At 45.5% G+C, this 27,719-nt stretch overlaps 1 protein-coding gene across 1 annotated transcript in view; it reads left to right on the forward strand.

The window, feature by feature from the left end:
- Positions 1-1,358: 1,358 nt before the first annotated feature.
- Positions 1,359-27,719, forward strand: part of LOC120521267 (sodium/potassium-transporting ATPase subunit alpha-2) — a 93,692-nt gene continuing 67,331 nt past the window's right edge. Inside the window, exon 1 of the mRNA XM_039743004.1 lies at positions 1,359-1,481. Coding sequence (XP_039598938.1) covers positions 1,470-1,481 — 12 coding nt within the window. The 5' untranslated portion in view covers positions 1,359-1,469. The remainder of the gene's footprint in view (positions 1,482-27,719) is intronic.

The following is a 27,719-nucleotide window of genomic DNA, read 5'->3' on the forward strand; positions in this document are numbered from 1 at the left end:
TCGAATATTTGCTTCTTTCTGCTTTGAAAAACTTTCTAATATGTAAAAAAAAACCCCGAAGTGTTGATTGTTTGGCAAGGCTCCCTAGCAGGACACTATTAGGAGAACGTGCACTTAGCCCGGACATAACCATCTCTCCCCGGAGATTTAATTGTAGTATGGAGCCTATTAAATAAATAAAGGGTTCTTTCTGGAGCCTTCATGTGGAAGGGTCTATTGGAATAAAAAATGGTTCCCCTATATGGCATTGCTCACTCTGGCACCTTTAGGGCATAATCTGCGGGTCATTAGGTGATAGCTGATGAAAGGTATGAATTCGGTATAACGGTCTGTAGCCCATAATAAGACGACATTTAACGCTTTAAAAACAAAATAAGTTGTCGCTCCGTTGACCGCCCAGCGCCTTTAAATGTCATCAGTCTGAACGAGCGTAGCTCGGCGATCTTCGCGGCTGGACTGAACCGGACAGGACAGAACAGGACAGGATAGGACCGATGAATTCCAAGGTGGTCCAGAGGCTGGCACGCACTTTACCTCCTGAATGATTGATGGCCACTTTCACTAAACTCTGGCAGGCAGCCCGGTGCCAGACGCCCACTTCCCGGTGCGAGGGGCTTCATTCTTGACTTGACCGCCACAGAATGGACTGTCGCACCGCGTCGGGTCGCCTGTTGCGCATCATTCAGTTCGAATTTACATTACCTCTCCTCCTTCGAGTTTAATTATTTAAGAAAGAAAATAGCCTAAAATCAACCCATCCTCTCAAAGGTCAAAAGTTCCAAAACTTAAAAATACTGCGAGAGCCGCACACGCAAGAAAGAACTTCACCCGACAATAATGAGCATATAAATAAATCTTTAAAGTAGAAAAGTTGGAGTCTTAGTGCTATTTTTTATTCCTCCCTGCCGGATGTGCACGATTTCACGCCGTCTCCCTCCTCTTCCCAGTCTCGCTTTCAAATCTCGATCGCTCATTTTATTTACAGCCCTGAAGACAGGCTCGCACATGCGCAGATCGTCCCGTTCGTATTCACTTGCGCACCCTTCGAGTTGTTAAAGGCGCTCGCGATAGACAAATGAATTTGGAAAATAAAATTAGCGGATGAATGGATTAATGGATGAGATGGATGGTCGTCAGTTCTTACTCGGTGGGACTAAGGAGGGGGGTGTGCGTGTCGAATAAGTGAAATAGCTGAGCGTCATGTGTTCATTTTTCAAAAAGCCAAAAAAAAAAAAGTTCGGATTAAGTTTCCCAGGCAAGTGGGGGGGTTGATTGGGGGAGGGGGTGTCGAGTGTTACCAAAAAAAGCAAATGAACAACACATTAACGTGAGTGGTGGCGGAGGGGGTGGGCCAGGGGTGCCGCTAGAGCTGCGCAGAAGGCTGAAGCGGACAGTCAGTCAGACGGCCGGCGGCCCCAGGGCTTCGAGCAGCGAGCGCACTTCTCGTCGGGATCCGAGCATCGGTCAACATGGGCAAAGGGGTAAGGCACCTTATACGGTCTCTTAGTGCGGCACGTTCGCCTGATCAGTCGAGCAGCGCTGCAAGCTGATGCGTTAAGTAAAAAAATGTCCATTTCTGGAGAGAGTGACGATTAAATAACGATTTCAGATGAGTCCTGTAGTGCTAAGAACTGAATAAACCGCAACGGGCATTTGGCCGACTTCATTCTAACTCCCGCTAACTGAAGCCCACTTTCAAACTAACCAAACACCGTTAAACGCCACAATGCATTACTGCACATCGCAAATGACAAATGTGATCCTCTGATGTTGCTTCGAATCTCCATTTTTGGAAGTTTCTACGCGCGTTGAACTTTCCACGCGGGGGGGCGCAGACAGTACTTTGGTTGCGGACACGATGGAGTTAATTTAGGTTGTAATGAAAGGCTGAGTGTTTCGTGGGATTAAAGTGAATGAGCCGGTCCGGCCAAATGCGTGACGTTGGTGGGTCTTTCGGCCAGCCGGCGGGTCGGCAGCGTGCTGTGAACAAACCTGCTAGCGGAGCGCTTGACAGACGGGCTGGCCGGAATGGGGGGCGACTGGGCGGAGAAGAAGGCGGGGGCACAGCTTTACCAGGGAGAAAAAAAAAGTGAAAGATACAGGGCACGGCAGTCTGAAAAACATGAAGAAGAAGAAGAAGCCATTCGAACGTTGGGCCGGGGATTTCTTTAGAATCCACAAATTTATGACCAGGGACAGCCGGGAAAAAACAAAATCATATTTGGGGCGTGGCTTTACGGTGCAAAGTGAAAAGGGGGCGTGTCATCGTTTTTATATTTACTCGTCCATTGTCATAACTCGCTTATCCAAGGCAGGGTAGCAGCAGGTGCGGATCTCCTATCTAACTAATGAAGCTGAAGCTTCAGGCAGGACCTCTAATGCCGTAGGGGGCTCTATAATGTTCATCCATTCATCCATCCATCCATTATCCAACTCACTATATCGTAACTATATGGTCACAGGGGTCTGCTGGAGCCAATCCCAGCCAACACAGGGCACAAGGCAGGAACAAACCCAGGCACGGTGCCATCTATCCCGCTGCAGGGCACTATAATGTTCACCTTCCCCATAACTCAAACTATAAGGCACTGGAAATTTTTATTCATACCAGTGACTTTAAACATTTGAGATAATCCCATACAGCAATTTTAATCAAAATCTGAGGTGTACTGATTACAAATGATTTATGGTGATCTGTTGTGGGACAACCCTATTGAAGAAGATGACAGGGGTCACCCAGACCTCGTTGCTGGTTGTGAAGGGGCCCCCATAACAGTTTAAACTGCATGGCCCCGTAAATACAGGTCTGGCAGTGGGTAGCAGGGATGGGGTGCCAGCCCATCACAGGGTGACAACACACACACACACACATCAGGGGTCAATGTAGCATCACCAATCCACCAAGTCATTGGACTGGAGATCCACACGGACATGGGGAGAACATAAAACTCTATGCATGGTGCACTCAAGATTTGAACCCTGGTCAGCACCACTGCTCCTGTGCCACCCTGATATACATATTGTACAGATCCCTTATGGGGCGCAGTGAGACCACTTTACTGCAGGCTGCTGCGGGTCTTCTTCCACCGTGCTGCTCAGATCACCGGTGGTGGCACAAGCTCCCTTTGTCCATTTATACACACGTCGCCCATCTACACCTCACTCTGGTCTCCTCTGGTCAGTGGTAACCAATGTGCCACGCTGTTTCCTGGCTCTATGAGCCCAAGTCCAGGATCCTCATCCAAGGTGGTAAGACATCAGGGTCAATGGGCTTTGCAGCTGGGAGACGCAATCAAAGTGCTTCTTTAAGTGCTGGATCTGTGCCCCCCATACACTGCTCATGGGGCTGCTTTTATTGTTGGCTTCTCCACGTATTCCCACCCACTCAGACCGTATGTGTGCCCCCCTTGTGGTCTGGAGCTACAGGTGCTGCAGTACACAAACCCACAGCAGGGCCAATGCAGCGATGCCAATTCACCGAACCACCATGTCTTTGAATGTGTGGAGGAAACCCACACAGACGTGGGGAGAACAGGCAAGGACACGTGTGCAGGGAGCACCGGGGACTTGAAACTTGGACCTCTTGTTGTAAGGTAACAACGTCATCACTACAGTCATGATATGAGGGAGCGCAGTGCAGCGAGTTGGGCTGAGGGTTAGGGTCTGCCAGCCGGGTGTCATTCATTTCATGGAAAAAAAAAAAAATGTGCAGAATAAGAGCAGGTTAATGGCAGTGCCAGGGGCTTTGAGGTTTTCTCAGGTGTGGTGCTTCTGAGGAGGAGCAGCTCCACCTCACCCCGATCACAGGGGCAAACTGAACATCTGCATCCGGTAGTCTCCGGGTTTTAATTGGGACCTCCCGGAAGTGCGGGGCTTCTTGGCAGGAAGGGGAAGTGAAGTCAGAAATCTCCTGCACTGTGGGTGGTAACGAAAAATGCATTTAGTGACAGCGCCCCCTTCTGGAGTCAGACTGGCATAGCCTACCTGTTGACAGCCCTCAAGACGTCTCCTAAGTGGAGGCGGCCAGTCAGCCCATCGGCGGCCACATAGGGTTGCTGCCACCAGACCAGGCGCTGTTTGTGAGAATTAAGAGGCAGACCCTCCTCGCCTCTGTGGATACCGAGGGGTGCCATTTTAATAACTCAGGGGGTACATGCTCCAGACCGTGAGGGGGATAACTGGCCCTAAAAGTCTAGTCATACTTAATGTGTGCTGTTTTGGTAACTCAAGGGGCACACCCTCCAGGCACCTAGGGGGGCACTTAGGGCTTCATGGGGGCTGTGCTTGACTCTCTCTCTCTCTGTGAATACAGATATAGTGGCCTCTCAGAAGACCAAAGACGTGAGTTTCGGGTCCAAACTTTATTTATTTTAAAGACTTCATGCCCTTCCACAATGGTCAATCACAATACAATTCACCCATCCATCCATTGCAGTGCCCACTGCACGGCACACACACACACACACCAAGCACACCCACGGGACAATTTCGGATGGCCAATGCACCTCACCTGCATGTCTTTGGACTGTGGGAGGAAACCCACGCAGACACGGGGAGAACATGCAAACTCCACGCAGGGAGGACCTGAGAAGTGCATCTGGGTCTCCTAACTGTGAGGCAGCAGCACCACCCACTGTGCCACCGTGCCACCCCACAATACAATTCTTTATTATTTCTTTTTGATCTCCTTTTCTCCTCTACTCTGTTCTACTCCTCTGACTCCAACCCCGCTAGGTGAGGCAGAATGGCCTCCTGTCATGGCTGTGTTTAAACTAGATATCATGGCGCTTCTGTGGGCTGATGTGGCTCTAACAGTAGCAGGTCCAGAACTGAATGCCAGCCACTGGCTGTTGTGGTACCCATGTGGATGTGGCATCAGAAGACCCCCAGATGTGCTGTCATTGCACTTTGATGGACACGTCCTCCAGTCTTGAGCAGTTGGTTCATGCAGTGTCTCACAACCCATCCTCATTGTGTCACCTTGCTCTGAGCCCCCAACAGTATGTGACACCAGGTCTGTTAAAGCATAAGAGATGTTTGGAACAAAAAAAGACGACATTAACAAAGACCATAGCGGTCACAACAGTAATTACTTTTAGAAGTCACTTAAATGTGATCAAAGGTGTAAGTGGTGGGACTTCAGTCTGAAGGAAGGAGTAAAAGAAGGGAGGTTATTTGTGACAATGCCAACTCACTTTCTGGAGGTGAATTACGTGTTTCACAAGAAGATGTCTTCTAAGTGTGCATGCCTGACTCTAAAAAAATATATCTATGTATACATAAGTAATTGTGTGTGTGTGTAATAATATACTGTATACTAATCAAAAAAATGACAGGACCCCCTTTTAATGAGAGTATAGCATCAAGTCAATGACACTTGTGGGCTGTTGATCTGGTCAGTGAAGTTGCAGAGGGGCTTGTTCATCAGTTTCAGCTGCTTCGGCGCACTTGGCAACACTGAGAAGACCCCCAAAACAGGAATGAATGGTTTAACAGCTGGAGGGAGGCCACTGACATTTGTCCCTCCTCATCTTTTTTGTCACTCGTTTTACATTTGGCTATGGTCAGTGTCACTACTGGTAGCATGAAGCCATACCTGGACCCTACAGAGCTGGCACAGGTAGTCCAACTCTCCAGGATGGCACATTAATATCATGCCGCATTGCCAGAAGGTTTGCTGTGTCTCCCAGCACAGTCTCAAGGGCATGGAGGAGATTGCAGGAGAGACAGAAGGTCGTAGAAGGTCCTTGACCCATCAGCAGGACCCACTGGTATCTAAGAGGAACAGGATGAGCACTGGCAGAGCCTACAAAATGACCTCCAGCAGGCAGGCAGGCAGGCCACTGGTGTGAACGTCTCTGACCAAACAATCAGAAACAGACTTCATGAGGCGGGCTTGAGGGCCTGACATCCTCTAGTGGGCACCGTGGAGCTCGATTGGCATTTGCCAAAGAATACCAGAATTGGCAGGTCCACCGCTGTGTTTTTCACAGATGAGAGCAGGTTCACCCTGAGCACACGTGACAGGCATGAAAGGATCTGGAAAAGCCGTGGAAAACATTATTTTGCCTGTGACATCGTTCAGCATGACTGGTGTGGTGGTGGGTCAGTGATGGTATATCTGGGGTGGCATATCCAATCAGGGACGCACAGACTTCTACAGGCTACTCAACGACACCTTGACTGCCATTAGGTATCGGGATGAAATCCTTGGACCCATTGTCAGACCCTATGCTGGTTCCTCCTGGTGCACAACAATGCCCGGCTTCATGTGGCGAGAGGATGAAGGAACTGATACCACTGACTGACCCCTACGCTCACTCGCCTGACCTCAGTCCAATAGAACACCTCTGGGTGGGACATCATGTTTGGGTCCATCCGACGCCTCTGCCTGTCCAGGAGCTCAGTGATGCCCTGGTCCAGATCTGAGAGGAGATCCACCAGGACACCATCCGTCGATACATTAGGACGTTGTCAGGCTTCATACAAACTACTGAGTACGATTTGGAGTTGCTGCAATGACATTTCGGCCAAATGGACTCTCCTGCCTGTCCCATCATTTCTTCCATTTGATTTTCGGGGTGTCCCTCTGTCGGTTGATCCTTTTCATTTCCATCCTTTCGTTCCTCACACATCACCATATCAGTCCATAGCAGTAGAGAGAGCCAGCATTGAGATCTGATTGGTTTTCAAAGGGTTCCTTTCATTTTTTTGAGCAGTGTACATATACTGTATATATTAAAATAAATACGCATTAGTCAGCCCAAAGAGTTAGGGGACTGCAATTTAATGATGGTGTTAGAAAAAGGATGAGCAGAAGTAGCCACTCATGGATGCAAATTCCTGGCTGTTTGCTGTGTAAAAATTGGAAAGCTTGTCCGTTGAGAAGGACGCTTGTTGAGGTGGAGCTCCGAGGTTTTATAGTGACCTCTCAGAAGGGGCGGGGCTTCCTGGGTTGTAGAGGAAGTGAGGTCACTCGTCGTCAGGCTGGAGTCTTTGTTAACAACAGCGCCCTCTATCTTCTCAGAGTGGAATTACTTATCTGGTCAGAACCTTGAAGATGCCCTCCTTAGCACATGCTCTTGTACTTATGAAAAGGTTTAGCTGTAAAAGAAATTATTTTATGATTATATTTTAAAGTGATTTTAAAATCGTACGCCCGCAAAGAATGCCAATAAGCACCGTGTCTGGAGGAAAATCCCTGATCTCACTGTCCCATAGGACACATTCAGTTGTTTGTTCTTGTAGCTCTGGTGCCAGCATGGCAGTGACATTTCTGAAATGCCATCTGATGTGATGGTGTCTGCCATATATACCGTGACCCTGAATGGCGCCAGGTGTTTCTCCCCAAGCTGTGTTATGTTTGTTTGTACAAAGGAGATGGAAGAGCCACCCACATAAGTCACTTGGGCTTAGTGGATGTGAGACAAAGGGCAGGTCTGAGTGCCAGGCTGGTACAGCAGTTGGCAGTCTACTCCAGCACAGGCTTGAAATGTAATTGCTGTACTGGAGCTTCTGGACTTTTACTTCTTAGCGCCAGTTTGACGGCAGGTTGACTTCTTCATTGAAGATGGCGTCCCCTTCTGCTGGACTGACCCCACATGAACACCCCGAGCTGGCGCTGATCCTCACGCCCTGCACACTTGTCGATTATAAAGTTGCCGCTGTCTGACCTTCTGTCTCTACTACTAGATGACCTCTTTATCTGAAAATGTCAGATTACGTATCTTCTAGTTGGAGGGGACGTCATACGTGATGACCACAATTGCTGATCCCCCTCTTCTGAGAATGTCAGATTACATGATTTCCAGTTGGAGGGGATGTCAAACTGGATGAGAGTGGTTGCTGATCCTACTCTTCCATGGGTGTCAGATTACACAAATTCTCATTGGATGTGATGTCAAATTGATGACCGCAATTGCTGATCCTTCTCTTATGAGAGTGTCAAATTACACGACTTTTAGTTAACAGGAGTATCAAACTTGGTGACTGCAGTTGTTGGTCTCCTCGTCTGAGGATGTCAGATGACACGACTTCTAGTCTGAGGGGACTTCAAATTTGACGACAATAGTTGTGGATCTCCCCTCTCCTGAAGATATCAAATTGAATGACTTTTGGATGAAGGGGGTTGATGATTTCCTCATCTATGAATGTCAGATTAGATGACCTCTAAACAGAATGGATGTCAAACATGATGACCACAGTTTCTGATCTCCCTCTTCCGAGGATGTCAGATTACACACATTCTAGTTGGGTGAGATGGCCGATTTGATGACCACAATTGCTGATCCCACTCTTTGACTTTTACATAAAGGGAGCGTCAAACTTGGAGACTGAAGTTGTTGATGTCCTCGTCTGAGGATGTCAGATGACACGACTTTTACTTTGTGGGGACTGGAAACCTGACGACCACAGCTGCTGATCCCCCTCTCCTGAAGATATCAGATTATATGACTTCTAGATGAAGGGGGTTGATGATTTCCTCATCTATGGATGTCAGATTAGATGACCTCTAGACAGAATGGATGTCAAATTTGAGAACTACATTAGACGATCTCCCTTATCTGAGAATATCAGATTACACAGCACCTAGTTGGAGGGGATGTCAGACTTGATGAGTGCAGTTGCTGATTCATCTCTTACTTCTAAATGAAGGGAGTGTCAGACTTGATGAATGCATTGTTGACTTCCCTGCCTGAGGACGTCATATTACACGACTTCTAGTCTGATGGGCTCTCAAACCTGACGACCGCAGTTGCTGATCCTTCCCTCCCAAAGATATCCGATTACTTGACTTCTAGTTGGAGGGGCTGTCAAACTTGACGATCTCCCCACCTGACTACACATTTTCTAGATTACATGACTTCTAATGTAACACTCTTGGACAAGGAGATCAGCAGCTTCAGTTGTCAAGGAGGTCATTAACTCTATGTTTGATGTTGTGTAATCTGACATGTAATCTGACTACAGTCATCACATTTGACATCCCCTTTGGCCCAGAAGTCGTGTAGTCTGACAGCCTTGGATGAGGGCAATTGTCAAGTTTGACATTCACTAGAAGTCGTGTAATCTGACATCCTTGGATGAAGAGATCAGCAACTTCATTTCTCAAGGAGATCAGTAGTTGTTATGTTTGACATCCCCTCCAAGTAGGAAGTTGTGTCATCTGACATCTTCAGGCGAGGAGATCAACAATGCAGTCATCCTCTGAAGAGGGGGTGGGGAATCAGAAACTGTGGTCATCCTACTGGAAGTCATGTAATCTGACATCCTGCGAAGAGGGGGGTTAGCAACTGCGGTCATCAAGTTTGACATCCCCTCTAAGTAGAAGTTGTGTAGTCTGATATTCTCCTATAAGGTGATCATCTAATGTAGTTGTCAAGTTTGAAATCCACTCCAACTTGAGGTCATCTAAGATGACATCCTTAGATAAGGAGATCATCAGCCCCCTTCATCCAGAAGTCATGTAATCTGATATCTTCAGGAGAGGGGAGATCCACAACTGTGGTCATCAAGTTTCAAGTCCCCTCAGACTAGAAGTCGTGTCATCTGACATCTTCAGACGAAGAGATCAACAACGCAGTCACCAAGTTTGACACTCCCTTTTAATAAAAGTCGTGTAATTTGATATTCTGGAAAGAGAAGGATCAGAAATTCGGTCATCAATTTGTCATCCACTCCAATGAGAATTTGTGTAATCTGACATCCTTGGAAGAGGGGGATCAGTAACTGCTGTCATCAGGTTTGACGTCCCTTCCAACTGGAAGTCATGTAATCTGACATTCTCAGACGAGGGCATCATCCACTCCAGATGTCAACTCTGACACCTTTACATGACTTCTAGGAGGGAATCTGACGTCCTCAAACGAGGAGGTCAGCAACTGCAGTCATCAGGTTTGACACCCCCTTTGACCCAGAAGTTGTGCAGTCTGACACCCTTGAATGAGGACATCATCAACAGCAGTTGTCAAGTTTGACATCCTCCCTCACTAGAAGTCGTGTAATCTGACATCTTTGAATGAAGAGATCGGCAGCTTCATTTGTTTGGTGCTCCCTCCAACTAGGAAGTTGTGTAATCTGTCACCTTCAAATGAGGAGGTCAGCAACTGGAGATACGATGTTTGAGGTCCCCTCTGATTAGAAATCATGTAATCTGATGTCTTCAGATGAGGAGATCAGGAATTCCCATTGCCTGCAGTTGTCCGTGTCGACATCCTCTCCAACAAGAAGTTGTGTATTCTGACGTCCTCATATGAGGACCTCATCAATAGCAATTGTCAAGTTTGACACCCTCTCTCACTAAAAGTCGTGAAATCTGACATCCTTGAATGAGGAGATCAGCAACTTCATTTCTCAAGGAGATCAGCCACTCTAGTTATTATCTCTGACGTCCCCTCCAAGTAAGAAGTTGTGCAATCTGACATCTTCAGGTGAGGAGATCATCACGTTTGACATCCTCCCTGACTAGATGTCATGTAATCTGACATTCTTGGATGAGGACATCATCAACTCCAGCCATCAACTCTGACACCCTTACACGACTTGTAGTCAGGAAACTGACATCCTCAAACGAGGAGATCAGCGACAGCAGTTATTATGTTTGAGGTCCCCTCCGATTAGAAATCATGTATTCTGACATCCGCGGATGAGGAGACCAGGAATTTCAGTTGTCAAGGAGATCATCGCCTGCAGTTGTCCATTTTGACATCCTCTCCAACAAGACATTGTCTAATCTGACATCTTCACATGAAGACATCATCAACTGCAGCCGTCGAGTTTGACACCCTCCCCAAAGAGAAGTCCTGTAATCTGATATCCTCAAATGAGGAGATCAACAACTTCAGTTGTCCATTTTGACATCCCCTCCATTTACAGGTTGTGTAGTCTGACTCCCTGGATGAGGAGATCATCAAGTCTGACTGAAGGGGCATCTCTTATAGTGGCAGGCAGACCACTCCACAGTTAAGGGGGGCCCTGTAACTAAAAGCTCGACCTCCCACTGTTATTTTATTAATCCTTGGAATCCTAAGCAGACCGGCATCTTGAGATCTTAATGTGCGCTCAGGTTTGTAAGTCGTGATAAGTTCAGACAAGTAAGTCGGTCCTCGGCCATTTAATGCTTTTTATGTTAAAAGGAGGATTTTGAAATCTGCCCTGAACTTAACCGGGCGCCAGTGTAACGACTCTAGGACTGGGGTTATGTGTTCGCATTTTCTTGTTCTTGTAATAATTCTTGCAGCAGCATTTTGGATTAACTGGAGGCTGAATAAAGAACAGTTTGAACAGCCAGTGAACACCGCATTGCAGTCGTCAGTCCCACTAGAGATAAAAGCATGGACTAACTTCTCAGTATCTCACATATTTAGAAAACGGCAACATTTTTAAGATGGAAGAAACCTGATTTGGACGATTTAAATGTCCTGCTAGAGTCGGAGATAATGCTGAGATTGTGGGCTGATTCAGTTAAATGAATGGTGAGTTAAATGATGACAATAAATTGTTGTGGTCGGCGTCATTCCCTCCAATTATTAACATCTCCGTTTTGTTGTTCTCATCCATCCACTCTTTTAATTCACTGACACGACTAACCAAAGACGTCATCTTAGAAACGTCATTTGGTCTGAAAGAAAGGTAGAACTGGGTGTCCTCTGGTCCGTGTCTAAGTATCATCAATGGTGGGACCCAAGGATTCCCAGAGCAACAAACACTGCCGCTGCCGCCTTCCCATCTTCCCATAATGCATCCTGCTGCCATCTCTTCCCCAGGTAATCGACGCACACATAATGTTAAAGAAAACGGGATTCGTCAGACCAGGCCGCCTTCTTCCATTGCTCCATTGGGCACTTTTAGGGGTAGATGGGGGTCAGCTTTGCCACTCTGACTGGCCTGTTGCTACCCAGCAAGCTGTTGGAGACTCATTGTGTGTTCAGACGCATTTCCCACCTGGCCAGCTTTACATTTTTCAGCCATTTGTGCCACGGTAGCTCTTTTGTGGGATCGGACCAGACGGGTTAGCCTTCACTCCCAGTGAGACTTGGGCACCCATGACCCTGTCGCTGGTTTGCTGGTTCACCACTTTTGGCTCAGTTTTGGTGGGTATTAACCACCACATGCCAGGAACATCCCACAAGATCTGCCATTTTGGAGATGTTCTCACCCAGTGGTCCAGCCATCCCAATGCGGTCCTTGTCACAGTTGCCCAGATCCTTACGCTCGCCCATTTTTCCATTTCAAGAACTGAGTGTCCACTTGTTGCCTGACGTGTCCCAGCCCTTGTTACGTGGTTATTCACTTCATCCGTCAGTGGTTTGGATGTTTCGGCTCCATTTAAAATGCAGGATTTGATATTATTGACCGCATGGGCATCCCCAACTCAAGCAAGTCACAACTGGACATAAAGTTTATCCCATTTAACTAACCCTGGCCAAACAGCGGCCCTGTGAACTTGGTATGTTTCAAGAAACCATTTCATATTTGTTTGCTCCCTGCATTTATACCTAATCATGTTGGGTAGAAATTCAAAATGAGACGTCTTGAGACTCTTCAGATTCATTTTACCGTCGTGTGCTGGTGTGTGAGGAGTAACACACATCTGGAGATTCATTTGGTGTTGTTGATTTCCTATGCACGCTGCCTGAAAGTGTGGCGCAGCGGTAAGGCTTTAGACCTCAAATCCCACTGCTGACACCTGTGGGACCCTGAGCAAGTCACTTCACCTGCCTGGGCTTGAAACGGGATAGGACAAAGAAACTGTCCCTGTCTCAGATGTTGTAAGTCTCCTGGATAAAGATGTCCATCTAACTATCAATCAGCTAACAGTCTCCCACTGTTTATTACACTTAAAGTCGAACTTCAGTGGTATTTCAATTCACTAAATAGGCTGAAAATCAATAAGGCAAAAGGGACAACTGAAATAAATAGAAAATGTCATTTGATGGTTGCGGGTGGATTGTATCGTACGTACAGTGTCTCACGATTGTATGGTGTGGGTAACAATAAAAACATAAATGATAATACATTTACACCCTCCTGGGGCAGAACGGGGTCTCACAGAGTGATAAGAAAAGACAAAAGGTCTGTCCTTACAATTGGATATCGATTGATGATTTAGATGGGACGAGCGGCTGCACCCAAATCAAGTTGACGTGGTAGTCAGCTTCACATGACATTAACGTGGGGACATTTTCAAAGCAGCAGATCTCAATGCCATTGTGCACTGTGACAACACCATCCACAGAAAGTAAGGAGAGAAGCATGAGGACCACTGGGCTGAGAACCGCAGTGATTTGGTGGATTCCACATGCTTGAGTAAGGTGAACACCTCGTACACCTTTAGAAGAGAGAAGTGTCTGTGTACCTGTTCATTCAGTGTGCTGTGCCTCTGACACATCACAGGCATTAACACTGCTTTTGCAAATCCAATACCAAATGGCTTATAGCAGAGATAAAACACTGCATTAGTCATTCCAACAGGTGGCGCATCACATATTAACACTGCTTTTACAAATCTCATACCAAATGGCTTATAACAGAGACATATGATTGCATTTGTCATTCCAAGAGATGGCACATCGCAAACATTTGTAGCAATAAAAGGCAATGCATTTGCTATTCCTAAAGAAGGCTCATCACAAGCTTTAACACTGCTTTTACAAATCCCATACCAAATGCTCTGCTTAAATGAATCCCATAACAAATAGCATATATCATAGACATATTCAGTAAATTTGTCATTCCAAAAGATGGTGCACCACAAACATTTATAGTAATAAAATGCAATGCATTAGTCATTCCAACAGGTGGTGCATCACATATTAACACTGCTTTTACAAATCTCATACCAAATGGCTTATAGCAGAGACATATGCTCTGCATTTGTCATTCCAACAGATGGCACATCACATATTAACACTGCTTTTACAAATCTCATACCAAATGGCTTATAACAGAGACATATGCACTGCTTTTGTCATTCCAACAAATGGTGCATCACAAACATTAATACTGCTTTTGCTAAACCCATAACAAATAGCATACTGTATTAAAGTGACATATGCATTGCATTTTATCATTCCAACAGAAGGCACATCACACATTAAAACTGCTTTTTACGAATCCCATACCAAATGGCATATAACAGAAACCTATGCTTTCTGGTCACCGAGGGGGGACTCCACAGTTTTTTCAAGTCTAATAATGCCAACTACCCACTGTGCACAATGAGGGGTAACATCAATCCACCCCACCTGGGGTTTCAAATGGGTATCGACCAGCACTGCTGAAAACATTCCCATAAACCGTGTTACCAGTGCAAACTACACCCAACCAAGATATTGCATAATGGCTAGTGGAATAAAAGAATAAAAAACAGCTTTTATTGTGTATTTCATTAGGAAACAGAAAGGGTGAAAGGCAGAAGGCAGGAACATCTCCCAGACAGGGCGCCACTCCATCACAGGGTGAACACACACACACACACACACACACACAAGCAAACAGTGAGAAAGCTGATTCTGAAAAGGCGGCCGTCATTCATCTATTCTCTAAAGCCCACTTAATCCATTTCAGGGCCGGCTGGTCGAAGTTTATATCGGTGGTGTTTTGTGTCAAACAGGAGGTGACCCTGAACTGGGCGCCAGTCAATCACTGAGCACACAAACGCCAGCCGATCCAACTGTTTCTGGAAGGAAAACCAGAGCAGCCCTGAGGGATTTGGGGCGTGGCTACGGATGGGAGGGGCTGGGCAATAGGCCATCTATCCAATCAATCAGCCAATCAAACATGAAGTCTTAGCTAAATTTTGCTGCCCTCTTTAAGTTCAAATCCCCATCCAAGATGACATCCAAGTAACACCACTGGAAAACCAGTCAAAATGGACTCCGTTAGAGTCGGCGCAGTGCAAATTCAGAGGCTCGCCGGTTTTTACATTTCGTTTGGAAGGTTTGCCTCACTGGACTTTTTAAACACAAATGTCATCATTTCAATCCCTGTCATGGATTCCCTGTGTGAATCCTGAGCAAGAAATCCGAGTACCTACCTTATAAAACTGTTGAAGCTCACCCACCAGACCTTCAAAGTCGTGTTAAGGGAGGGGGCTTTTTATAATATAACAATGTTTTATTGTAACAGCATTAAAATAAATCATTGACAGAATCTATCATGTAAGATAGAATACAAAGATTCCTAGAAGTATTCTGACGCTTAATCCAGTACTTTGTAGAAGCCCCCCATTTCTAGCTTCGAGTCTTGCTGGGGTACGTCTCTACAAGCTTGGCACACCAGCATGGATTTGGGTCCGTTAATTGCAGTCTCCCTGTCAGATCCTCTCAAGCTCCATTAGACTGGATGGGAAGCGCCTGTGAACGGCCATTTGCAGGTCTCTCCACCCATGGAGATGAAGTTTGGGCTTCGTCTTGGCCATTCAAGGACGCACGAGGTGTTTTCATTTTATCTTGGCGACTTCTTTCTTTGATAAGGGGGACATGTTTAGCATCTGTTAGATTTGTGTCTGCCTAAACGCCCCCATCCCCTTCTGCTTATCAAAATAGATGTCTGAAAATAAGCATCCTCAAAACAGACTTGGACAGGAAATTGAAAAGCTGACTCTGGTTGCTTGCTTTTGACTTTCTCGTATACGAAATATAAGGAAAGTATTGTAACCGTCCGAAAATTCAATGTCGCGATTTTGATGAATCTCGACATTTTAGAACTCCCTGAGTCCAAAATTACCATTTCTGGAAGTATATCTGCGTGTCTGTCTGTGTGTGTGCGTGCGTGTGTACGTGTGTGTGTGTGAACACGATAACTTGAGTTCGCTTTTGGTCAACCAGATTTTGCATACAAGTATATTGGGTACAGAACTTATCAACTTTTGGGCTATTTCCGTTAACCAGAAGTGAAACTTTACCTTTTGTTTTTTATTAAAACTCGTTTCTCCTGATGCTTCGTTTTTCTTATTCCCAAAGACGCGCGAGTCCAGTTGATCGGCACTTCAAAGCTGCCCTGAGGGCGGCCTGAGTGGGCGTTTAGTTCCTTCCTCGGCGTCCCTCACGTGTATTAAGTGGCACTGAGAAAGTCACGTTGGATTATGTTTTATTTCTTTATTTGTGTTTTGTTTTATATTGTTTCTATAGAGCTGAACAATTTGAAGAATCTGTGCCAGGCGGTAATCCGATTTACGATCAACGGACGGCTAATCCGCAGTTAGTGGGACATTCGTTTGTCCTGCGCTGCTTATTATTCTGTAGGAGCACCGGGTACGCTACGCGATTTACAGAGAAATGTGACAAACTGAGCCGTGACGACCCCCAAACGCCCCCCAGTTTTCTGCTCAATTATTCGTGCATTTGTGTGCGGTGAAGCCGGTCGGTGGAAAAGGCTTGAGATGTCTACAGTATGAAGTGAAGAAGATCTGAAAGGCACAATATGACAGATAGATAGATGGATATGAAAGGCACTATATAATAGATAGATAGATAGATAGATAGATAGATAGATAGATAGATAGATAGATAGATAGATAGATAGATGTGAAAGGCACTATATAATAGATAGATAGATAGATAGATAGATAGATAGATAGATAGATAGATAGATAGATACAGTAGATATGAAAGGCACTATATGATAGATAGATAGATAGATAGATAGATAGATAGATAGATAGATAGATGTGAAAGGCACTATATAATAGATAGATAGATAGATAGATAGATAGATAGATAGATAGATAGATAGATAGATAGATAGATAGATGTGAAAGGCACTATATAATAGATAGATAGATAGATAGATAGATAGATAGATAGATAGATAGATGTGAAAGGCACTATATGATAGATAGATAGATAGATAGATAGATAGATAGATAGATAGATAGAGTGAAAGGCACTATATAATAGATAGATAGATAGAATGAGGGCGGCATGGTGGTGCAGTGGTAGTGCTGCTGCCTCGCAGTTAGGAGACCCGGGTTCGCTTTCTGGGTCCTTTCTGCGTGGAGTTTGCATGTTCTCCCCGTGCCTGCTTGGGTTTCCTCCGGGCGCTCCGGTTTCCTCCCACGATCCAAAGACATGCAGGTTAGGTGGATTGGCAATTCTAACTTGGCCTTGGTGTGTTTGTGTGTGTCCTGGGGTGGGTTGGCACCGCACCCAGGATTGGTTCCTGCCTTGTGCCCTGTGTTGGCTGGGATTGGCTCCAGCAGACCCCCGTGACCCTGTGTTTGGATTCAGCGGGTTAGTAAATGGATGGATGGATAGATAGAATGAAAGGCACAATATGATAGATAGATAGATAGATAGATGTGAAAGGCACTATAAAATAGTCAGGCAGATCAATAGAGCTGAATGGCAATAAATAATAGAGAGAACTCAACAGCTCTATGCATTATTAAGAGAGCTGAAAGACACTCTATAATAGATAAAGTGGAAAGGCGCTATACATAAATGATCTGAAATAGATCTGAATAGATGTAGACAAACTGACAGAGCTAAATAGCACAATAGAACTGATGAATAAATGTGAAAAGCACTGTATAAATGATAGACAGATGGATCTGAAAGGCACTATATAATCGATAACTAGAGCTGGAAGTCACTTTATAACAGAGAAAGATGAATGGCATTATTTGATAGATATAACGAAAAGGCACAACACATTTACCTGAGGTTTTTATCCAAGGCAACTTACAACATTTATGATGCAGTTGACTCCATTTTTTTTTGGTTTTCCTATTGGAGCACAGGCGGGTCATGTGACTTGCTCAGGGTCACACAGTGGTGTCAGTAGGGGGATTTGAAACAACAACTTGAGGGTTTGAAGTCCAAAACTTTACCCAGTGCACCACACTGCCTGTCTCTGCAGTGGAGACACACGCAGATCTAAAGGTCACTAAATGACAGATAGAGGAGAGTAAACAGATAGGAAAGGAATTGTTTACCTCTGTTCTTTGGTGAATCTGTGTCTCTGTTTATTCCTTTTATTCCTACAATACAGTATGTATCATTTAATTGCATTGTGCCTCTTGTATCTGTCGTTCTGACTGACATTTGTTGCCTGTCCTATCTGTCTGTTTCTCTATTATGTACTGTGTACAGATCATTTGCATAGTGCCTAATAATAATAATAATAATAATTCTTTGCATTCATATAGCACATTTCTCACTACGCAAAGCGCTCAGCAATTGCAGGTTAAGGACCTTCCTTGCTCAAGAGCCCAACAGAGCAGAGTCCCTTTTGGCATTTATGGGATTCAAACTGGCGACTTTCCGATTGCCAGTGCAGATCCCTAACCTCAGAGCCACCTCTCCGCCTTTCAGCTCTATCTGTGCAGTCTGTTTCACGAAGCATGGAAAGCATCCATAGCAGGGGGGCTTCGAAGGTGCCGAGCAGTTGGGGGAATAGAGGGCTGAAGAAGAGTCGGCTCTTAGTAGAGCCCCCTATTCCAGGTCATCTGGGTGATCTGCTCAGACTCCACATTGGCATCAAAGCCTGCAATGAGTCCCATCTCGGTATACAGGGGGGTCGGAATAAATGTCTACCACCAAAAAGCAGCACAGGTTACTGATTGTATTTACTCCAAGCGGCGCACTCCGTTGTTCACTTTCTATTAGATCCTGAAAATCTTCATCTCAGTAAGCCAGAGAAGACATCGCGCCTCAGCTCCGCCGCTCCCTTTCTGTGCTTTTATTTTTTTTAAGCTCTTAAAGCTGGTTGTTGATTGGCGTTACGAACTTAATGCAAGTGGACGGCATTGCTGCCTTTTTTACAAAACGTAAAGTTATAATAATAATAATAATAATAGTTAATGGGCAGCACGGTGGTACAGTTGGTAGCGCTGCTGCCTCACAGTAAGGAGACCCTTAAGGGTTCACTTCCCGAGTCCTCCCTTGGTGGAGTTTGCATGTTCTCCTCGTGTCTGCGTGGGTTTCCTCTCACAGTCCAAAGACATGCAGGTCAGGTGCATTGGCGAACATACATTGTCCCGTGTGTGGGTGTGTGTGCCCTGAGGTGGGCTGGTGCCCTGCCCGGGTGTGTTTCCTGCCTTGTACCCTGTGTTGGCTCCAGCAGACCCCCGTGACCCTGTAGTTAGGATATAGTGGGTTGGGTAATGGATGGATGGATAGTAATACAGTAGTTAATAATAACAAATGTCCAAGCACACCCGACACCACCGTCTCTCTTTCATTATCCATTCGTCTCCAAACACGTTTATGTCGCATCACAAGAAGTAGCGGTAAGCAAAGAGTTTTCTTTCGAATACGTGACGTCGCGTATGCGATTTTTGAATAACGAAACTCACAAAAAACACTTCAGATTTTTTTTGGGGTTATGGTAGAAAGAAAGAAACAGCCCCCTTATAATCTGCCAATACTACATGAACCCCTTTTGACCCCCGCATTTCTCAAAGAAATGGTGCAGATTAAAATGGGGGGCTGCAGTACGGCTGAACACAACCCACGACCACACAAGTAGACGCCCCGGCAAAATAAAAACTCTAATCCAGCGAGGCAATGAAATGAATTTCTCTGCACTGGCATGGAATCGTCGCTATTCAAACCCTTGTGTGACAAAAGCATGAGTTGCTTTGTATCTTTCTGCATATAAAGGTGCCTTCCCAGACACCATGGGCACCAACACGGTGCCATGCTATGACAGACGCTGGCTTGTAGGCCTGGCGCTGATGGCAACTCAGATGGTCCTTTTTCTCTTGGGCTCAGTGAACACAACGGCTGTTGTTTTCCAAAACCTCTTTGAAGTCTTGACTCGTTGGATCACAAAACTTGTGCCAGTTTCCATCTGGGATGAGCCCAGAGACGTTGGCGGTGCTTGTGGACAGTGCTGATGTGTGGCTTCATCTTTACCAAGTAAAGCCTCAACTTGCAGTGGTGTGGACTGACAAAGATCTACAGAAGCGTCCCTGAGCTCACGTCAGCAGATCTGTTATACAGTAAACGGGTGACGATTTCTAAGATAGTGACACACTTTCACAAGCGCCGTTTGACCTAACCTCCCATGTCACACTAAGATCTGGTGGCATTTCTTGAGTCTTTTAGTTACATTGAGCCCGAAATGCCCATGTGGAGCAGTTTGCAGTCATCAAGTCAACTGTGAATTTGGCGTCATATCAAAGAGTACTTGAGGAGAACATGAGGCCATCAGCCCCGAAGATGAAGCTGAACTGGACATGGACATCTCAACATGATAACGAACAGAAACGCGTTAGCAAATCCGCCAGGGAATGGCTGAAAAAGAAGAAATGGAGGGTTATGGATTGGCCTGACTGGAATTCCATTGACATGTTGAGATGGGAAGGACGTGAAAGAAAACCCACAAGCATCTTAGCAACGGAAGGAGTCTTGCAAAATGTCACCAAGTTGGCGCCAGGGACAGGTAGGCAGTCATGCCAGCTTTCTCCCCAGCAGACCTTTACATTTGCTGATGTTTTTGTTGATCCCACTGTGATTGAAGAGGCTCGCCGTCCTTGTGTTTTTGTTCCAATGTGCGTCTCCATTGTCTGTAGCCTCAGTTCGCATGAACATCTCCTGTTTGCCAATTCAATTTCCATGGGGTGCACTCACTTTTTCACACGACTGAACTCAAACATGGCCACTTCCCTTGTGTCACATCACCTTCAGCGTGATGCGTTGTTATTAATCCTAAAGTACTTTTTTTAATGTCCATTTCGGAATTAATGTACAGGTGCCGGTCATAAAATTCGAATATCATGACAAAGTTGATTCATTTCAGTAATTCTATTCAAAAAGTGAAACTTGTCTATTAGATTCATTCATTACACACAGACTGACGTATTTCAAATGTTTATTTCTTTTAATTTTGATGATTATAACTGACAACTAATGAAAGTCCCAAATTCAGTATCTCGGAAAATTCGAATATTGTGAAAGGTTCAATATTGAAGACACTCGGTGCCGCACTCACTCTAATCAGCTAATTAACTCAAAAGCCTTTAAATGGTCTCTCAGTCGAGTTCTGTAGGCTATACAATCATGAAGAAGACTGCTGACTTGACAGTTGTCCAAAAGACGACCATTGACACCTGGCACAAGGAGGACAAAAACCAAAAGGTCATCGCTAAAGAGGCTGGCTGTTCACAGAGCTCTGTGTCCAAGAACATTAATAGAGAGGCGAAGGGAAGGACAAGATGTGGTAGAAAAAAGTGGACAAGCAATAGGGATAACCGCTTGTACCCTGGAGAGGATTGTGAAACAAAACTGTGGGGGAGATTCACAAAGAGTGGACTGCAGCTGGAGTCAGAGCTTCAAGAACCACCAGGCACAGACGTATGCAAGACATGGGCTTCAGCTGTCGCATTCCTTGTGTCAAGCCACTCTTGAACCAGAGACAGCGTCAGAAGTGTCTCAACTGGACTGCTGCTGAGTGGTCCAAAGTTATGTTCTCTGATGAAAGTCAATTTTGCATTTCCTTTGGAAATCAAGGTCCCAGAGTCTGGAGGAGGAGAGGAGAGGCACAGAATCCACGTTGCTTGAGGTCCAGTGTAAAGTTTCCACAGTCAGTGATGGTTTGGGGTGCCATGTCATCTGCTGGTGTTGGTCCATTGTGTTTTCTGAGGTCCAAGGTCAACGCAGCCGTCTACCAGGAAGTTTTAGAGCACTTCATGCTTCCTGCTGCTGACGAACTTTATGGAGATGCAGATTTCATTTTCCAACAGGACCTGGCACCTGCACACAGTGCCAAAGCTACCAGTACCTGGTTTAAGGACCATGGTATTCCTGTTCTTGATTGGCCAACAAACTCACTGACCTCAACCCCATAGAAAATCTACGGGGTATTGTGAAGAGGAAGATGAAATACGCCAGAGCCAACAATTCAGAAGAGCTGAAGGCCCTATCAGAGCAACATGGGCTCTCATAACACCTGAGCAGTGCCACAGACTGATCGACTCCATGCCACGCCGCATTGCTGCAGTAATCCAGGCCAACTAAATATTGAGTGCTGTACATGCTCATACTTTTCATGTTCATACCTTTCAGTTGGCCAACATTTCTAAAAATCCTTTTTTTGCATTGGTCTTAATTGATATTCGAATTTTCCGAGATACTGAATTTGGGACTTTCATTAGTTGTCAGTTATAGTCATCAAAATTAAAAGAAATAAACACTTGAAATACATCAGTCTGTGTGTAATGAATGAATCTAATATACAAGTTTCACTTTTTGAATGGAATTACTAAAATAAATCAACTTTGTCATGATATTCTAATTTTATGACCAGCACCTGTACAGTATATCTTCAAAAAAATAATAAAACACAGAATGTCTGGTCTTGGCACTGTTTGGGTTTGAGAACAAGTCCAAGTAAACGTGCGAACGAATCCCTCCTGTTTGGTTTGATTAGCATTTCTTCAGGACCACCACAACTCAGTGGCAGCCTACAGTGTATTGTATTTGACTTGTCACTCCGTGTCTGTGTGTGTGTGTGTTTGTGTTTTCGTGTTCCTATCCATATGAGGACTTTGCACTCATTACATACCCACCAAGTGTGGACCGTGCAGCGAAGTGGAAACAAGACAAAACCTTTAAATCATATTTAAAGCATTGTTAAAAATCATGGCTAGGCTTTTTAAAAGTTTTAATGTCAAAATACGTTATTGTGCGTGTGTGTGCGTGTGTGTGTGTGTGTGTGTTGCTGCTCATGCACAGGTGCGCAGTCGAGTTACTCCGGCTCTTTACTTCTAATGTGCCCACTTAGCTGGTTGGCAGACCCCGACCTCCGCCTAACGGGCTTATTAGATCTCAACCCCAAGTGCGCCGCCGACTCTCCTGATTCTGCGGCTCCATTTAACCAGAACGTGACGCAGTGCCAGCCATTCATTCATCTGCCTGACTTTGGTGCGCTCCGGACACCCAACAATCCACGAGTTCAGACCGCGCGTGAGGCGCTCGGAGCCAAAAAGAAGGTCCGCATGGCGCCCCCGTCCACCCGCCTGCCTGCCAGCCTCCGTTCCCTCAGCTGTTCTTGAAATTTGATCCCCGCGGATAAAGTTAGGAAGCTTTCCATGACGTCACAGCAGCTCCCGTCGGCTGGGAGAACAATGCCTGCTGTATCCTGGGCTTTGGGAAAAACGAGGGAGACGAGAAAAGCTGAATGGAAGAGGAGTGACACCCGTCCGTGTCCGGCTGTCCCCTACATGCAGGCCCAGCTGAGCATTGGGAAAACATCTGCTTGAAATGTGATCCCCTGAAAAGAAACAAATATATAAAAATCAAAAAGAGGAGAAACAGCACAAGAATCGGAATTGGAAAATAATAGGAGAGAAAGAAAGAAAGAAAGAAAGAAAGAAAGAAAGAAAGAAAGAAAGAAAGAAAGAAAGAAAGAAAAAGATGAAAACTCCTCCTCATCTCATTATTATTCTCCTTCGGCGAGGGGCTCCGGGGCTTTCACAGTCCGTCTTTAGTAGGGTCAGGGTTAGCCAAGTGCCGCCATTCAGTGGAAACACAAACACTTTACTTTATATACAGCTGCACCTTCCACCATCCGCTCCTTTCTGAGGTGCTTTAAATAGGAATATGAAAAGACACGCTGGGCTTCAGCTATAAAGCGCCTTTCATAGTAAACATAAAGGCTTCTTTTATCCAGCATCTGTTGCCACACTCACAATTGAAATACATGATTGACTTAAGTTATATAGCGCCTTTCATAGCAAACTCAAGCTGTTTCTTTAAATCATATAATGCCCTTCTTAGTAAGCACAAGCTGTTTTTTTAAAGTTTAAGTTATATAGCACCTTTCTTAGTAAGCGTAAGTTGTTTCTTTAAATTATGTCACGCCCAAACACAAGCTATTTCTTTAATATTGTTATATAGCACCTTTCTTAGTCAACACAAGCTGTTTTTTGAATTTTAGGTTTTATAGCTCCTTTCATAGTAAACATCCATCCATCCATCCATTATCCAACTCGCTATATCCTAACTACAGGGTGACGGGGGTCTGCTGGAGCCAATCCCAGCCAACACAGGGCACAAGGCAGGAAACAAACCCCGGGCCTGGCACCAGTCCACTGCAGGGCAAGCACACACTCGGGACAATTTAGGATCGTCAATCCACCTCACCTGCATGTCTTTGGACTGTGGAAGGAAACCCACGCAGACACGGAGAGAACATGCAGACTCCACGCAGGGAGGACCCGGGAAGCAAACTCTAACTGCGAGGCGGCAGCACTACCCACTGTGCCACCGTACAGCCCCATAGTAAACATGAAGGCTTATTTTATCCAGCATCTTTTGCCACACTCACAATTGAAAGACATGTTTGACTCCAGTTATATAGCGCCTTTCATAGCAAACTTAAGCTATTTCTTTAAATTATATAACGTCATTCTTAGTAAGCACAAATTGTTTTTTAAAATTTTAAGTTATATAGTGCCTTTCTCAGTAAACGTAAGCTGTTTCTTTAAGTTATATAGCGCCAAAGTGTTTTGAATTTTAGGTTTTATAGCGCCTTTCAAAGTAAACATAAAGGTTAATTTTATTCTGAGGATTTTTGCTTCACTCACAAGATGCTCAAAACTGAAGGCAGGACATATTTGCCGTGGAGTTTGCATGTTCTCTCCGTGTCTGCGTGGGTTTCCTTCCACAGTCCAAAGACATGCAGGTTAGGTAAACTGGTGATCCTAAACTGGCCCATGTGTGTGTGTGTGTGCCCTGCAATGGACTGGCCTCCTGTCGAGGGTTTGTTCCTGCCTTGTGCCCTATGCCAACTCCAGCAGACCCCCGCGGCCCTGTTTGGGACTAAGTGGGTTGTAAAGTTGCTGACTGACATATTTGACTTCAGTTCTAAAGCTCCTTTCACTGTCACCATGTCAGGTCAGGTCTGTTAGGTCTGTCTTGATTTTATATAGCGCCTTTCATAATATTCACAAGGTACTGGGATATTGCAAAAAAAAGCACAAGTGCACATTAACTGCAAAACAAATAACAAGGTGACCCTTGGATTCAGGGGTCTCAAAAACATCCCAAAGCGACCATTTCTAAAAGATCACACTGAGAGTTTGACAGTCTGACACACTCTCTCACTGTTGGCTTCAGCCCTGTTTGCTGTTTGTCTGTGGTTTTTGTCACCTCATCTTTTCAATAAAACGAGTAGGTGACAGCAGTCCCCCCCAAAATCCCACTAAACCCCCTAGTTGTTGATCCAGTGAGCATGCATTGGTCTGATGTCATCCTGATCCATAATGCCCTCCAGATCCCAGCTGTGACCCGACATCGTCCACTACTGGAATTCTAAACTCTTGTTCGCACATCGTCGGTGAATTCTTACGTCACTGCCCGTCACTGCCTGCTTGTCCCAATGTCCTTCCATCACCTCATCTGACGATGGTGCCAGTATGATAATGCAGTTCTCGATGTCCTCAAATCCTTGACTTTGTTTTCCATATTTTAAGAGAAACACAAACATGAGAGATGGCCGCTATATCGCTAGTGTAAGAGAAAAGCAAAGCACAAGAATCTAAAAACAAACGATAACCATACAGGTCCTAGCAAATCCAAATCTTTTAATTAAAAAGTCGCAGCTCATTTGCAGATACTACAATGAAATGCGACTTCCGGCACCGATTTTATATCCCTTGCAGGATAGGACTTGCAGTTTGATGGCAGCAGATGTGACGTCCGTTACACTTGTTACGGTTCTGTTACTGATGAATGGCGCCCTCTCATGCTCAGGAGGGATTACTGCCCATGTCGTAGCTTTGTAACTGCCCCCTACTGGTGTGTCTTTGACAATACACTCAATACATTGTGATGCTGGAATTCTAATTATATGAAAAACACGAAGGCTGCCCGCTGTCCTCAAACTTTCATCCATCCATCCAGTATCCAACCCGCTATATCCTAACTACTGGGTCACGGGGGTCTGCTGGAGCCAATCCCAGCCAACACAGGGTGCAAGGCAGGAACAAACCCCGGGCAGGGCGCCAGCCCACCACAGGTCCTCAGACTTCCATTTTCTTGTTTTATCACTTTTGACACCTGTCTGTATAAAAACATGTTAATCTGTGTGTTTGTGTGTGTGGGTGTGTTCGGTGCCTTGGAGCAATCTGATTGGTCAGTTTGGCTTTGATCTGATTGGCCGGTTTTGCTGTAGTTGATCAGTCAAAGCACAATCGAGTCAGGAAGTGCCAGGCCAGAGAGATTGGCAGACATGAGGACACCGAGGAAAAGAGTAGGAGGAACGCTGAGAGTCGCCTTCAACCACGGGAAGTCCTCACAAGGTTATAAAAGACATTCTCACAGTGGGTAATGGGGGCCCATCTGCCATTGGTGGTGGTCAAAAAGCAGACAGGAGGCGAGCAAGGCACCTCGAAATGGTGGAGTCTGAGAAGCAGGCGTTATGGGAACGCAGTCGAGAGGGGACACAGCAGGGGAGACTGGCTGGGGCACTCGAGGATACTTAGGAAAGGAGAAGGATGAACGCTGAGGGTACATGTAAGGCAAGAGATAGCTAATATTTTGAAACTCATTGTCATTGACAAGTAGCGGAGCTTCTCTACATATACAGTATACACTCTCCGGCCACTTTATTAGGTACACCCTGCCAGTACCCGGCTGGACCCCCTTTTTTCCTTCAGAACTGCCAGAATTCTTCATGGCGTAGATTCAACAAGGTACTGCAAACATTCCTCTGTGATTCTGGTCCACATTGACATGATAGCATCAAGCAGTGGCTGCTGATTTGTTGCCTGCACATCCATGATGTGAATCTCCCATTCCAGCACATCCTAAAAGTGCTTGATTGGTTTGAGATCTGCTGACTGTGGAGGCCATTTGAGTCCCGTGAACTCATCGCCATGTTCAGGAAACCAGTTGGAGATGATCTGAGTATTGTGACGTGGCACATTATCCTGCTGGAAGGAGACATCAGGAGATGGCAGTCATAAAGGGATGGGCATGGTCAGCAACAATACTTGGGTAGGCTGTGGCACTTCAACAATGCTCAGCTGGTACTGAGGGGCCCAAAGTGTGCCAAGAAAATATCGACAGACACCATCACACCACCACAATCAGTCTGAACTGTTGATACAAGGCAGGACGGATCCCATGCTGTCACGTTGTTGACCCCACCATCCAAATGTCGCGGCAAAAATCGAGACTCAGCAGAGCAGGTGACGTTTCTCCAGTCTTCTGTTGTCCACTTTTGGTGAGCCGTGTGACTTGTAGCCTCAGCTGACAGGAGTGTCACCCGAGGTGGTCTCCTGCTGTTGTAGCCCACCTGCTTCAAGGTTCGACGTGTTGTGTACTCAGAGCTGCTCTTCTGCACACCTCGCTTGTAACGAGTGCTGATTTGAGTTCCTGTTGCCTTTCTATCAGCTCAAGCCAGTCTGGCCATTCACCTCTGACCCTTGGCATCAATGAGGCTCAGAGAACTGCCGCTCACTGGATATTTACCCCCTTTTCGGACCACTCTCTGGAAACCCTAGAGATGTTTGTGAGTGAAAATCCCAGTAGATTATCAGCTTCTGAAATACCAACAGCCATGTCACGTTGTTCACAGTCACTTCAGTCCCTTTTCTTCCCAATTCTGATGCTCAGTTTGAACCTCAGCAGGTGCATTGAGTTACTGCCCTGTGATTGGCTGATTATAGAGATTTGTGTTAACCAGCAGTTGAAGAGGTGTACCTAATAAAGTGGCCGCTGAGTGTGTGTGTATAAAATGCTAAGGGTTGTCTTTCTCTGTCATGT

Source organism: Polypterus senegalus, unplaced genomic scaffold (genome assembly GCF_016835505.1).
Source record: "Polypterus senegalus isolate Bchr_013 unplaced genomic scaffold, ASM1683550v1 scaffold_3255, whole genome shotgun sequence".
In the NCBI taxonomy this organism is placed as follows: domain Eukaryota; kingdom Metazoa; phylum Chordata; class Cladistia; order Polypteriformes; family Polypteridae; genus Polypterus; species Polypterus senegalus.